This window comes from Neolamprologus multifasciatus, unplaced genomic scaffold (genome assembly GCF_963576455.1).
Source record: "Neolamprologus multifasciatus unplaced genomic scaffold, fNeoMul1.2 chr03_unloc_3, whole genome shotgun sequence".
Lineage (NCBI taxonomy): Eukaryota > Metazoa > Chordata > Actinopteri > Cichliformes > Cichlidae > Neolamprologus > Neolamprologus multifasciatus.
Window position 1 is genome coordinate 27,229 of NW_028181970.1, and position 15,739 is coordinate 42,967.

Sequence of the window (15,739 nt, forward strand, 5' to 3'; positions counted from 1 at the left end):
AGAGCAGAACAGATAAAGTCAGCAGGTGTGATTAAATTCAGGGACACAGACCCCATGTTGATCCTCTACCTAATCACACAAGCCAAGGTGTGAGAACCGGTGTGGGTCGCAATCAGCCAAGGTTTTGGGTGAACCCATATTGAGACCTAGCCCCACCCTAACATGTGATTTCCTGTGAAATCAAATGTTGAAACGTCTTCAATCAACTTAAAGAAGTCCAGACGCTTTTCTTTCCAAGCTCCTTCGACTACATCATTCATTGAACAGCTTCCAACTTCTTTTGCTTTGCTACAGTTTGGATGGATTTGCATTTAAAGATGCAACAAGACAAAAATGGTTAGGGTCAGGAGGTCAAAGGTCAGAGTTCCTGTGGGTCTGAGGGCGGCCTCATGCTGGAGAAGGATGAAGGAGTCTGACCTGAGCCAGTGTTTGACATGAACACATCAGCACTGCTATCAGTGAGCCTAACGACAGCTGTTAGCATCGTTTCAGTGTTTCAGTCATTTAAAAACACTTCCTGTCACTGTGGTGGTTACAGTGACATCATGCAGTTTGTGTTTTGACATCCAGAGGGCGACAAATCAGCACAGACAGAGAGCTCCATTCAAACTTTGCTGCCATCAGTAATAATTCTTCAAATATAATCATCAGTGTTTGAGCAGTTATGATATCAGGGACAATCTAGACATGTGTGACAATACTGAACATGTCACACGACACACCTTAAACATCATGTGATCCACTCTCAGTCTGCACTTTGATTCATTACTTCAACAGGTTGAAATGAGATTTGAAGAAACCTTCAGTGAAATAAATCTTTCATGGATTCATGTGAGCAGCAGATGAACTTTGTACCAACAACATCTTCAATAACAGAGTCTGAATGAAGCTCAGGTGTTGATGCTGCTCACTGATTGGACGGTTGGTTTCAGCTCTGCTCTCAGTCTTTACTGCACAGGTGAAGGTAGAAAGTGTGACTGGATCTATAGACTGGAAACAGAGAAACATGCTGAACATTTGAAGCTTTGCAGCAGAAATGTTCATGTTACAAATACAGCAGAGCTGATCTGGGATCAGTGTGTTCACACCTGCAGCTACAACAAGGTTTCATGTCTCCACACGTCAGCATGTGAACGTTACTCTGACTCAGTCTGAGCAGTCAGACGCATATTTTTAAAGTTAACACATCAACACACAAAGAGCTGAGCTCCTCCCACCTGTGCTGAGTTTCAGGTGGAGTCCTGTCTCCTTCCAGGAAGCAGCTCACCTGTGTGTCCGTGTTTAGTGTCCAGGTGTGGAGTGGAGCTTGTTGTTGGTGTGTGAAGAAACTGTAAGTTTGCTTTGTTTCCTCCTTTAACAGTTTGTCTTTAGGAATTTTACTGTTTGTTCAGGTCACATTTGATTTCTTCACACAACAAACTGTGTGTTTGTATTTCCGGTCTCTCCATTAAAGTCAGTATGTAATGTTTTCCTGGCTAACATCAGCTGTGTGCAGCTTAGTTCCAGCACAAATCTGCCGCTCCATAGTTCACGGTAACGGACTCACAGCTGGACCAACGAGGCCGAGTGTGTCCGCCACTCTGAGCTACGTTCGTGTTTGTGTACTTGTAGTTTGTACTTTGTGAGTTCACTCTCAATTAAGAGAGTGCACGCTTGAAGTACGCGCACTACGCGTACTACGTACGGTGCGTACTATAAGTACGAGAAGTGCGGACGTGAGAGGTTTGTGAAATGGGACGGTCTAGCCTTCGTCACGCTGCTCAGGTTGCCTAGCAACCATGATACTAACAGCGAGAAACGTTTCATACAGCTTTGTGGTTTTTTTCAAAAAACAAAAATTACCTGAAAAGGAGTGGGACGAAGAAAACTTATTAAATCCCACCCCTATACTCACTCATCAACAAAAAACAATAAGCTTCCCACAGCTACGCCCATCGTTACAACCAAACAAACCATCAACAGCCCCGGGCACATGCAAGCATCTCAACGGCAGTTCGCAACAACAATTAGAACCATCATAACTAAATACAGAATATATAATAATTATAAATTGCGTTACCACAGGTAACAGGCAATAATAATTACATAGTGACAAACACACATACATATACATACATATATCTACACACACATATACATACATACGCACACACTTTTTTTTTTTTTTTTTTGGATTCCATACCAGCAATGGTAAGAGAACAGACATTACAGAGCACACTAAAACCATCATTGAGTATACTGTGACCAGACCAACTGTTTGTAGAGAAATTTAAATCTATGAATATTTTTGCATTGTTTCAGTTGTAAACTCAGACTGTTCCTGATTTTCACACCACATACAGACACACAAAAACCTTTACGGGTTGTTCGAGTTCTGGGTAATTTGAATTCCCCGAAGCCTCTCACATTATAAACCCTTTCTCAAATTTCAAATATAATTTGTAAATTTGTAGGTAGAAGTTTATTAAAGGCTTTGTATAAGATTATAGATGTATTATAATTAACCAGATCCTGGAATTTAAGTAACTTTGCCTGAAGAAAGAGTTTGTGAGTATGATCTAGATAACCAGCCTTGTGAATAATACGCAGTGCTCGTTTCTGTACTGTGACTAATGGATTAGTTGTATTTTTATATGTGTTTCCCCACACTTCCACACAATATGTAAGATATGGAAGAACCAGGGTACAGTACAGAGTACGAAGTGCATCTTTATCAAGGTATGGTTTCATTTTGTTCAAAACTGCGAGGCTTCTGGAAATTTTGGTTTTTATGTGTCTAACGTGTGGTTTCCATGAAATTTTGTTATCAATTACGACTCCCAAAAATTTGTTTTCACTCACATTATCAATTGGTACACCTTCAATGATAATTGGTAATTCTATATTATATTTTAAATTACCGAAAAACATTGGTTTAGTTTTATTTATATTTAATGATAATTTATTTATATCCATCCATTTTTTAATTAATTTTAGCTCCCTGTTTACGGTCATTACAAGATCAGTATAATCATCGCTACTAAAAAATATGTTGGTGTCATCTGCGAACTGTATGAGTTTAAGTACTTGAGAAACATCAAAAATATCATTTATGTATACATTGAAAGGTTTTGGTCCCAACACTGACCCTTGGGGAACACCACATGTAATACCAAGTTTCTCTGAATGGTAATGCCCTATGCTAACATATTGTTCCCGACCCGTTAGGTAACTTTTTAACCAGTTACCAGCTTTCCCTCGAATACCATATCTTTCCAATTTATCCAATAAAATTGAATGATTGATTGTGTCGAAGGCCTATTTGAGATCAACAAAAATACCAACTGCATATTTATTTTTATCCAGTGCATTGGTAATTTCTTCTACTGCCTCAATTATCGCCATTGGAGTGGTTCTTTGCGTTCTGAAACCATACTGACCAACATTTATTATTTGATGTTTTTCAAGGAATTTTTCTAATCTTGAATTAAAAAGTTTTTCTAAAATTTTTGAGAATTGAGGCAGTAGAGAAATAGGCCTATAATTGGTAAAACTGTGTTTGTCATTACTTTTGTATAGTGGTATTACCTTCGCAATTTTCATTTTTTTTGGAAAACAACCGGACTGAAATGATAAATTACAGACATATGTTAAGGGACTAGCAATATTCAGAATAACTTGTTTAACTACAGACATATTTATGTCATGATAATCCACTGAAGACTTACTTTTACATTTTAATGTGATATTTATTACTTCTTGCTCATTTGTAGCTGAGAGGAACAGTGAAAAGGGATTTGATTTTATATTACTGTATTTCTGTATATTTTCATTTTTTTGACACGGGATGTCCGCTGCTAGTTCAGGGCCAACATTTATAAAAAATTTATTGAACCCATCTACAATGTTACTCATGTTATGATTTTCACCATTTCCATCAATGAAACATTCAGGATATGATGTTCCAGAAGATCCTTGTTTAATTAAGTTATTTAACACATCCCAAGTTCCTTTTATATTGTTTTTATTTTCATATAATCTTCTTCTATAATAAAGTTGTTTAATTGTTCTTATAATATCAGTCAATTTATTTCTATATGCTTTATATCTTTGTTCCACTTCTTTTGTTTTTACTTTGATGAACTGTTTATACAGATTGTTTTTCTTTTTGCAAGCATTGATAATTCCTTTTGTGAACCAAGGACTTTTTATCTTTTTTTTCTTTGTCTTGTGTTCATTTACAGGACAATGTTTACTGTACAACATAGTGAATATATCTAGGAAATTATCATAAGCCTTGTCCACATCTGACTCTTCATACACCGAACTCCAATCTTGTTGTGCTAAATCAAAATTGAAGGCATGAATTGCTTCTTCATTTATTATTCGCTTTGCTATCGTAATCTTGGTATCTATTTTTTTTAAATCACAGTCACACAAAGTAAAAACTGGTAAGTGGTCAGTTATGTCACAGACAAGCAGGCCACTATTAATTTGGAAATCCATGACATTAGTAAAAATGTTGTCAATAATAGTGGCGCTATGTGATGTTATTCTGCTTGGCTTTGTTATTGTTGGATATAGTGATAAGCTGTACATCGTGTCAGTAAAGTCATCAATGGCTTTTAACCTTGTTGGGTTTAGCAAATCAATATTAAAATCACCACAGATGAATAGTAATTTTTGGTTCACCGAAGCAAACATTTTTTCTATCCATTCATAAAAAGTGTCAATACTTGAACTGGGTGTCCGATATATGCAACTTATTATAACATTTCTCTTTTTTTCATTCATGATCTCAATAGTCAAACATTCCAAAATTCCATCAATAGCCATAGACATAGTTGTTACAACATTATATTTTATAGAGTTATGAACATATATAGCAACCCCGTCGCCCGCCTTATTTAATCTATTCATGTATTTTAAATCATATCCATTCAAACAGAAATCTATTCCTTTATCGACATTGAACCAAGTTTCAGTGATGGCTATAACACTGAAGGGGCGAGAAAATTGTTGCAAGTAGTCCTTAATGAAATCAAAATTAGAGTACATACTTCTGCTGTTAAAGTGAATTAATGAGAGCTTCCCGTCTAGGTTGATTTTTTTTTTCATATTGTTCCTGTGTGAAATAATTACAATTTTTAACAAAAGAAGAAAGAAAATTACTTTCAGAATCTATTTCTGGGTCTATTATATTATGCTCCTTATATTCACAATCTAGATCAATTACTTTCTGTTGGAGAATTGATTTCAACGTGTCCATGTCATTTCCTGGTGTAATTAGAGATGTTGGTGTATTTATCATTTGATTGTCATTAGAGTTATATATTGCCTCGATACATTAGTGTCAGTTGTACTTGTCCAGATCCTCCATGTTCCTCACTATCAGTACTTTTGCCTCTTCTGGTGTCCCGTTTAGCTTAATGAAAATCTTGCAATTTGTTACCCATGTATGTTGTATTTTACCGTTCTTCTTCAGTTTCCTTGCCACGTCGTTCGTACGGGTGTACTGCTCCAGCTCATCCACCCGCCGCTCGAGATCCATAATTCGTCTGTCCTTCTCGGCATTTTGGAGGCGTAGCTGTTTTACCTCCTCCAAAAGCCCCAGAAGCAGCTCCTGCTGTGCCCTGACTGCGGCCACGTCTCCGCACAGTGCTCTGAGGGAGGTTTTTATATCCTCGACCTCCTCTGGTGTTGGGCCTTTCTTGGGTGGCATACTGTCTTTAGTTTGTGTTACTCGTGAGACTCCAATAAAATATTTATCTTAACCAGCCATTCCAGTCCAGGGGTCCTTTCTTCTTTTATTTTAACTGGCGAGCTAGCAGCTGCTGGTAGCTAATGCTAATTTTTGCTAAAGCTAATATCTTGAATATGAGATTAACTGTCTGTTGTTTCTTAAAGCTGTAAAGCCAGAGTATAATAGTCTGTGGGTTTACTCAGAACAGCTTCCAGAAAGCAGCAAACTCAGGCCTGCTGGGCGAGGTCTGTTTCTCGGAGAAGTTTGAAAAGTTTGAATATTACCGGCTGAACGGCTCCGAGCTGTGAGCGACCACTGAAAATGACAGAAATGAAGGAGAAAAAATGTTTTGTTGCTCATCCCTTTTTTTCATGACATCACTTTGATTAGTTGAGTATCTGAGGCTGAGACCACAGGACTGATTATATATATTGTCAGATTATTATGATATATATATATATATATATATATATATATAATGGATTGGATTTATATAGCGCTTTTCAAGGCACCCAAAGCGCTTTACAGTGCCACTATTCATTCACTCTCGCAGTCACACACTGGTGGAGGCAAGCTACGGTTGTAGCCACAGCTACCCTGGGGCAGACTGACAGAAGCGAGGCTGCCATATCGCGCCATCGGCCCCTCTGGCCAACACCAGTAGGCGGTAGGGTAAAGTGTCTTGCCCAAGGACACAACGACCAGGACAGAGAGCCCCGGGATCGAACCAGCGACCTTCCGGTTACAGATACGCTTCCCAAACCCCTGAGCCACGGTCGCCCATATATATATATATATATATATATATATATATATATATATATATATATATATATATATATATATATATATATATATATATATATATATATATATATATATATATATATATATATATATATATATATATATATTACAGCAGTGAGCTTGAACTCTGTGTCAAAGATTCAAGTAGATGTTATTTATATTTCCTATCACCTTAAATCTTCACTCAAAGACAAGTATCTTTGACTGTGTATATATAGATGTATTATATATAAGAAACAAATGTTGTTCTTTCAGTATGTTGGCATTACTAAATTTGACTCAATGCTTACATATATGTATAAAAAGCAAATGTACGAGCTGTGATAACTGTGTCTGATAGAATGAAGAGTAGACTGATATATGAAATATTCCTTTATTGGGTGAGAAAATCAGACCATGTCATAACTGCTTTAAGTCATACAGAATAGATATCAGAGCCTTAAACAGGCTGACTTCTGCTAAATGGGTCAAACTGGGAAGAAAATATATAAACAAATAACATCCTTATAGAATATGATGTAACACTATAGATCAACTTACCTCAGAATATATAAAGCATATAAACAATTACAGCAATATGATGCAACAAACACAGCAGTGCTACTAATCCAAAATACTCAAAGCTTCATAGAACTGAAACAAACATTTATTTTTAGCTCCATTCTGCTGCTGATACATACTTTAGGTTTCTGAACATTAAACTTGTTGCTGCCTTTCATAGTGTGTAACTTGAAGGCCCTGAGTACTTTCTCCCACACTCAAAACACTGGAATGATGAAATTATTTGAACATTACCTAATAAGACTGATTCAGGACAGACAATTAGTTATTCTAAACTTTTCTAGCAGTCCTTCACAAACAGGGAACAGTCTGTCTATTCTCTCCACCTGTCAGCTGCTGCTGGCTCTTCCTCCTCCTCTTCCTCACACACTGCTGAGTTTGTCCTGGTGGATCATCAGGGGTGCAAAGCCTCACAGATGATGTGCAGCAGTGGGTCCCTCAGTCTGTCCTCACTCTGGACACTTGCAGTTGTCACACATGGAAATCAAATGTGTGAAAAGCTGCAGGATTCAAACACAAGTGTAACTTATAAATACATGTTCATACTTTTATTCCACAATCAGAGAGAAAGAAACTGAGAGAGAGTGCAGGACAGACAGACAGGTGACAGTCTCAGGTGTACACACTGCTACAAACAGGAGGATTTAGTGTTTGTGTTATTACAAAACAAGAAGAGTTCCCAGATGCTACAGTGGACACATGTGTGACTGCTGTGATTAAAGCATCTTTCTTTCAGCTTAACGAGTGAACCGTCAGCTCGTTCAAACACAAAGTCCATTTGGCTCGACACCACCGAACAGAGGCAGCAATATAACACAGCTAACATTAACAGTGCAGTGAATCCTGCTTGTGCCGTGATATTCAGGACTGCAAACCGAGCAGCATCACTGACTTTCAGCTTGTTGTGTTTGTGGATATATGACTGACTTTAATTATCCATAAAATCATCACATTCTCTGTAGGATTAAGGTCGACTATACATATATATATTTTGAAGTAGAGGCTTTAAAACCAAGCAAACGCTGAAAGTACAAACATCACTAATGTCACATAACTTTGCCGACATGTGGCCAAGATTAATGTTTTAATGTTCCTCATTATTAAACATTTGCACATAAATAAGTAACATAATATTCAGTACTTACTTTTGAAGGTTAACTCTTTGGCCGCTCCGCTTCTGCCGTCTGCCGTATAGGGCTTTGGAGTTGACGTCACACCGCAGTGCATTGTGGGATTGCAGCGCCATGTCAGAAGGCCACAAATCAAAAGAAACACACTGTGTTGGAAGCAGGACTGTCAGAACCATGCTTAAAATCAGCGCAAAAGACAAAGGGCTGTATCGCGACCGATTGCGCCAAGACGGTACTTGGACAAAATAGCGTGCATCGGTAATGTGGACCCGTATGAAATAAGGCGGCGGAGCGGAAACCCAGACAGCCTGCCGCCGTTGTCCTATCCCGATATTTTTGCGTATTTTGTCTGTGGAGTCAGCGCATACACGGCGAATCATTTTCGGAATTATAAATTCCTGGAGGCGCACATCTAATTCACAAACGGTTGGGTACAAGATTTGGCCGTTTTTAAGCCTCCACATTGTGAGTACGTTGACCATATGACCAAGATACAGCTTGAGGTTGCACATAACATTGACTTCTCCTCAGCAGCTGCCCCAAAAATTGCTCTAGATGAACGATTCACGATTGATGCAAGCTGTGCGTTGCCATGTAAATAGTTTTGCATTTCATGTGTATGTAATTGCTAAGTACATGTGAACAGATCTTGAATTAAAAAAAATGAACATACTTTTGACAACCACACTGGGGCACATATTCACCAAAACACAGCACACCTTAACAATCTTATCAAGCAGTGTTGTGCGGCGGTCTGAGTTTGACACAGGTATGTCGTCGTGCCCCATGTGCAGCCTTGGAGCCCAGTCTGGATTTTTTACATCCATTTCATATGCTGGTTTGAATGCAATAATGCCAAATAATAAGCCTCTCCGTCAACATGACGTGGTTCTGCAGCATCACACATTAGGATGCTTTATCTAATTATCTATGACCTCAGCGCATTCAAAATAACACTAAAAGCCTATTAAGAGAGATATGAATTTATTTAGAACTCACCAGAAAGTAAATGCTGCGAGCAAACCAACAAAAAATTGGGGATGGCAGAGAACTCGATATCCACTCGTCTGACCGCTGCAATCCAAGCTTGACGTGTTCGTTTAGAAAGTTGTTCACACCTGTTGAACTGACTGAAACTTATAGTCACAGTAAATCAGTGTGTGTCAGTGAATGCATCGTGTGTGCTTCGTGGCTCCATCGATTGGACTAATTGTAGAGCAGTTGATGGCAGCTTCGTCTGCTTCACACTGCTGTCTGACTGCATTCAGCTGACACTGAGATGAAGCAGGAAAGAAGCAGCTAATGTTTGGACAGCACACATGATGGAAAGGAGGATTTCAGTTGATGTGCACATGAATGATTTGTGTTTCCTCTGCAGGTGAAGGTAGAAAGTGTGTGTGAGCTGATGTGAATTGAGCAGCATGGATCAGTGTGAGGACAGAGAGGAGGGAGTCCCTCCCTCTAAAACCACTCTGTGTGGGGAACATGAGAGCCAGACCAAAGCCCAGAGGTGAGATGACCCTCTCTAACTGTCCATGACTCTTCTCCATGTCACAGCTCAGCACTCACATCACTGCTCCATCATTATTCACAGGAAACAACCTGGACCTCAACCCAGAAGTGTGTCCTCTAAGAGCAAACGGGTGAAGGATTTATTTCGTAATTTAGGGCGAAAGAAGTCATCTGACGAAAAGTAAGTTCATGTCAGTATTAAAATGTTTGAAATTTTAATCAGCTTTTTACTATTTAATGATTTAAATAATATACTATTTACATTCTTTGTTTATACTTTTTATGTAATGTATTGGACGCATGGTATGTGACACGTTTCATGTTCACTTACTTTTAGCGTCAATCAGAAACCATCCAGCTCTGTGTCCTTAAAGAGTGACTGGTCCAATCATCGACGCATTAATTTTAAAGACTCTGCTGCAGAGAGGTGAGCTGTTAGTAACAAGAACTCTCTGATTTAAATGATTTTGATGTTTCCTGGTTTCTAAAATGCATCTCTGTACCAGAGCAGTGTCTCCAAGGACACACAGGGTCAGCTTTAACTGTCAGTTTATCTGGTTTAAGACACATTTGGACACAATTGGCTTTTTTTAACTATGTATTTTAATCAGAGGTGTAAATTTAGACCTCACACATCTGGATCCTAAACTATGATAGAAACAGCTGCTAGCAGTGGGTAGTTTGACTTTGATACGCTGCTCTAGAAAGCAAACAAAGGTTTGTGCAGCTCCTCTTCAGAAAAGTGTTTAGAGAGCAGCTGCTGTATTAGACAAAGTCTCGTCGTGTGAGCCCAGGTGTGTGTAACAGCTGGATGAAAGAGAACCATCACAGTCACGTCTCCATCCCGCCTTTATTAATGAACTTCCTGTTGCTTGCAGATGACAGGAACACAAAATGTTTGTGCCACGTGATGCTGCAGGATTTGTTAACATGTCCATGATGGTAACATCTCCTCGTCTAACTGCAAACACATGAGCGCTCCTAACGGCAGCTATCACAGCCACACAGGCAGACTGTGTCTCACTGTTGCATTCAGGGACATTTGTTTTCCTGTAAAAAGCTGAACTCTAATCTAAGAGGACTGTTACTGACAGGAAACAGCTGCATTATCTGCAGTCTGTGTGATCACAGCTGCTTCAATCACTTTATCAGAGAATTGATCATTGAATAAAACATGTTTGTGTCTGCAGAGGTCAGAGGTCACAGTCTGCAAGATCCAGCTGTCCGTCTATAAGGAGTGACTGGTCCATACTTCACCCTCCACACTTCAGTGATGAACCTGCACCAACGAGGTCAGAGACCTGTGATGACTCCTTTACATGTTTGTGTTTTCCTGGATAAATATGACCAAAGATTCATTAAAAAGATAAAAAATATTAGACTTTGTCCTGTAACGCTGTGTGGCAGGCAGGATTGGACCCAAACACAACAGGATGAAGTCAAAGAGGCAGCTTTATTTCAGTTGTGAACATGCAAACAGCAGAAATAAGAAAACATAACTGTAGGTTTGCAGTGAATGAAGCCTCAGCTCGATGCTCCACTTTGTCCCTCTTTTCCTTCTCCAAACAGCCACATCAGGAGTCTTTGATGGAGTTTTAAAATATTTAATTACAAATGTCCAAAAATGGGTTCAGGATACCTGAATCCACAATTATTAAAGCTAAAATAGTTCACAGGGTTTGGACTTTGTTAGGTGACGAGAGAACATCAAAGTGTTTTTTATCTTTAAACAGTATTTTTATCACTTCAGTTGCTCTCACAGCCCTGTTTGTTATTTTACCAGAGCTCTTATGTTTCACTCAGTGCTCCCACCAAACACCTTGGAGGACACATTAGTGTGATTTAGATTTCATTGGTGTAAACACCAGTCACACAAGCTAACCCATGGAGGCAGCAGCAGGCTTTGTGTTTGGTAAAGTCTGTTGGCTTAAACTAAGAGAGTTTAGTTTGTTAGCACAAAGAGCTGTCAGCTAAAGCCCCGAATGCACTTTGAATACAGATGAACTGAGAAAAACACTTTAAATACAGCAAACAGTCAAACTGACAACATCTTTTTCTGCTGATCATCCACAGCAGTACATTTAGCATTCATGCTAGCAGCAGGCTATGACTGTGCACTGAGCACCAACACAGGTAGGAGTGAGCAGTGATGAAGCAGGACTGTGGGCAAGTTTGAGCTACAATCCTATTGGCTTCTCAGTTTCTCCAAAGAAAAGGGGAAACATTCTTGGTGTTGTGAAGATGTGAGTTGGTCTTGTTGTCGTGGGGCTGGAAGGATGCTGGCAGTGAGAGGCTTTTCATACAGTGTTCAGTAACAGAATGAGAAGAAAGCCACTGCACATGAAACAAGGTGCTCGTAGTGTTTGTTTACTGTGTTTGTGCCACAATGTCAGATCAGTTGTAGATTCACATGCAGACTTGTCCAGTGAAACCAATGCAAGTACTGCTGTACAGAGCAAAGACTAAGCAAAGGTGTTATTGTAAACTTTAACAAAAGACTGTTATGTGACAAAGAGTAAGTACATCATTTTTATGAGTTTCAGTTTGTTCATCATGTCTTTAATTTAATATTTCCAGTTTTTCCTTCCTATCTCATAAAGCTGTTACATTTATTGTTTTTCTTTTAGGATCAATAAGAGGCCAGAATCTCCTGGACCTGAACCCAGCTGTGTTTCCTTAAAGAGCAACATGTCGAAGGATTTTGTTGTAAACTTTAAAGGATGTTCTTCTGCTGCTGAGAGGTAATGTGTGTCTAGATGTTGTTCCTGACTCTGTGTTTTTGAATAAATCCTCATGTTTAATATCAGCTCAGCTCAGTGTCTTTGGGTCTGCCAGATCTCTTCCTGTCACAGTTTGTTTCTGAGCCTTTGATGGTGAAGGCCCAAGAGAGGCTCAGTCAAACTGGCGATAGCTGTGTCCCAATTCAGGGGCTGCACACTTCGGAGTACCCGGCCTATGTAAGGCCGGTCACTCCGAAGAGCGAGAAGGGCAGAAGTCTGAGACTTGCAAAATAATCTAACTTCCATCGCACTGCTCAGGTTGCCTAGCAACCTTGACACTAACAGCTAGAAACATTTCATACAGAATTATTTGACAGAAACGAAGGAAAAAAAGTTTTTTTATCAGATGTTTTGATTTGTTGAGTATCTGAGGCTGAGACCAAGGGACTGTAAAAACATGATTGTTGGGCTATATTTCTATATCCAACTTTATTTTTAAGGTTAGCTAGTACAGAGCTTTCCAAAGTTTGGGGCCCACCCTCTGGGGGGAGCACAGAGCCATTGGGGGGGGGGGGGGGGTATGAAAAGGAGAAGCAAAAAGAAAGAATGCTTGGATGCTGCTAGCATAATTGACAGGTTTTTCACGGGGCTCCCACACAAACGCAAAGCAGGAGATGAAGCAACCAAACCAACTTCATTCTAAGGAGATATTAGCTCTTTATACAGTAAAGTTACAGCGGGATACAAATAATATCAGGCTGATCCTGCCACGATTTGTTCCCCTGTCTAAATCATGGACAAACAGTATCCCACAGTTGTTTATGTTTTTAAACCCATTTTGCACAGAGAGGCATTTTTTGAAAAATGTATTGATAGCAATATTGAATATTATTTCACAGGAAAAACTACACGTAAAATAATCACACTGTGACGCCTCTGCCTTTCTAAATAGAGGGACAGTAACTGTGTGTGTATATGTAAGCGTGTAAAACCTGAAGATAGAGACACAATACTGTTAATCTGACTATCTGCCATTCTGCAATTCCTCTCATGTAAAAAATAACGTGGCGTACAGCGTAACGTGAAAAAAGGCACATACCTTTGACATTGCATGACAAACTCTGTATTCGTCCACACATGAACGCAAAAAAAGAGTTTTAAAAAATCTTCATTTTTAGTGATTCGAAACACCGTCTACATGTAGACGAAAGGCCCAAACGCGCAGAAACAGCTGCGTTTTCAAAAACACCCATGTAGGTGTGGACGCAGCATAAAAGAGTTAGTAGTTTATTTTCTTACTACCTGTAATTTATTGCAGATTACTTGTATTTGCTTAATTGTTTACTAAATGTTTGAGGTGTGAAATAAACCACAATGGAGCAAAATATGGGTTTGTGTGGTTGGAGGATGTGTGTCTGCGTGTGCGTGCGTCAAAGGTCAGGGAGTAAAAGTGTGTTTTAAAGGAGGTTTAAAAGCAGCGAGTGAAGGAGCCTGTCGAGGTAAATCGTTCAATAACTGATCAAATTCAGTTGGTGATGTAGGCTGATCCTGTTTCTGTGTCATTGATGCTGTTTAATCAGGTTCTGTGAGAGAAACATAAAGAACTTTTTTCCTGTTAAATTAACTCCATCTATGATAATGTTACAGACTAATAGGACAACCATAACATTTGTTGCCTCGCTGTTTTATTAGCCATAGCAGCTAACAGCTACCTTAATTCTAGCTTAGCAGACTGCTAATGTGGCTATGGGCTAAAGGTCCTTTGGGAGGCTCCCTTATTTCCACAGGGGTTGCAGCAGTAGATGGATCCATGTGTTTGATGCTTCCTGATGCAACCCTTCTAGTTATCTGGGTTTGGGTTTGATTTTTTACATTTAAAAAGTTTTAATTTGCTTTGGCAGTTGAAATTACAAGTTTACACAGCGCTGTGGACCTCCGTGTGAAATCAAGCATCTGGTTCACAGAGAGGATAACCCTCAAATGGGCTGTACAACATTATATAGTGAGACAAAAACAGAGATTATCATAGCCATCGCTCTCTCGCATGGACGTGGCAGTCTTGCTGTCTGCTGCGAATCCTCCCCGTACCTCCGTGACCTCGTCTGGTATCTGCTCCCTTCTCTGGAAGAGACAGTAAAGGAAAACACGTCTCTGCCTAGTCTTGAAAATCTAATCTTATCATCCATTGTTCTTCTAGGGCCTCTTCTTCTCGTGGCCTCAGCTAACTGCTCATATTTAAATGGCTAACATTAACATGTGTGCCAGCCAGGGTTTTAATAGTTTTGCAATTTTCATTAGTTTTTATTTTTATTTAGTTTTGACCTCAGATTTTCAATTTTATATCAGTTTTAATTAGTTTTTACCAATTGTTTGCTAGTTTAGTTTTTATTTTTTTTGAAAATCCTTAGTTTCAGTTTAGTTTTGATTAGTTTCAGTTATAGTTTTAGTTGTGTTTGCAATAATTAAGTGTAACAAAATCCCAGTTTCATCATATCAGTCATTCTCTTCTGCTTATCCTTGGGTATGTTGCTATTCCAGCTACCATACCCTGCACCCTGGACAGGTCACCTGTCTGTCGCAGGGCTAACATGCAGAGACAGACAACTCACATTCCCACCTATGGGTTCTTTAAATAAATAAATAAGGGCAGATGAACAACCATTGATACCAGGCAACTATAAAATGTATATCTTGGCCCCAATGAGACTATTAACTCTCGCAGCACCAGGTGTTTGTAATTTTGGTTCAAGTGAATCGATAAACTTTTTGAAGGCAATTGACTCACACAGTTATGTAGATATCCCAGTCCTGTTGTCTCGGGATGCATCATGCTGCCTTGCCTGGGGTTAGCTTCTGTTTTCTGGGGATGAGGGTTGAGTGTGCTCCCTTACCTTCTCAAGGTAAGCTAGGTTAGCCTTCTTGTGTGAGCTTTACAAGTGCACTTTAAGATTTGTGGGATTTTTTTGCCTTTAGAAATGTCCCTCATAATTTGTCTCTTTCCACTACAAGACACTTGCTTTATCTAAAACACAGTCATATTCAAAGTAATCCCAAATTGGACTCTGGCGCTTTCTCCCGACCTTTCCTGACATGATTCTGCGCGTGGACGGAGCAGCAACACAGACGACTCGACTAACGTACTGCCACCTGCTGGCATAATTAGACAGCAAGAAAAAAATCTGTAAACTAAACTTCATTTTCACCCTTGACTATTGTATGACACGCACACATCAATGAAAACTAAACACATTTTTGCTATAAATTCAGTTAATTTTAGTTAGTTTTGT

General features: G+C 39.2%; 1 protein-coding gene across 3 annotated transcripts in view; it reads left to right on the forward strand.

Annotated features, from left to right (window-relative positions):
- Nucleotides 1-1,198: 1,198 nt before the first annotated feature.
- The window catches only part of LOC146490550 (NACHT, LRR and PYD domains-containing protein 12-like), a 107,820-nt gene continuing 93,279 nt past the window's right edge, over nucleotides 1,199-15,739 (forward strand). For all 3 annotated transcript variants that reach the window (XM_085152951.1, XM_085152952.1, XM_085152953.1), the window contains exons 1-6: nucleotides 1,199-1,330; nucleotides 9,599-9,730; nucleotides 9,815-9,913; nucleotides 10,070-10,159; nucleotides 10,923-11,024; nucleotides 12,360-12,473. In XM_085152951.1, the coding sequence (XP_085009077.1) occupies nucleotides 9,642-9,730; nucleotides 9,815-9,913; nucleotides 10,070-10,159; nucleotides 10,923-11,024; nucleotides 12,360-12,473 (494 nt within the window). In that variant the 5' untranslated portion in view covers nucleotides 1,199-1,330; nucleotides 9,599-9,641. The remainder of the gene's footprint in view (nucleotides 1,331-9,598; nucleotides 9,731-9,814; nucleotides 9,914-10,069; nucleotides 10,160-10,922; nucleotides 11,025-12,359; nucleotides 12,474-15,739) is intronic.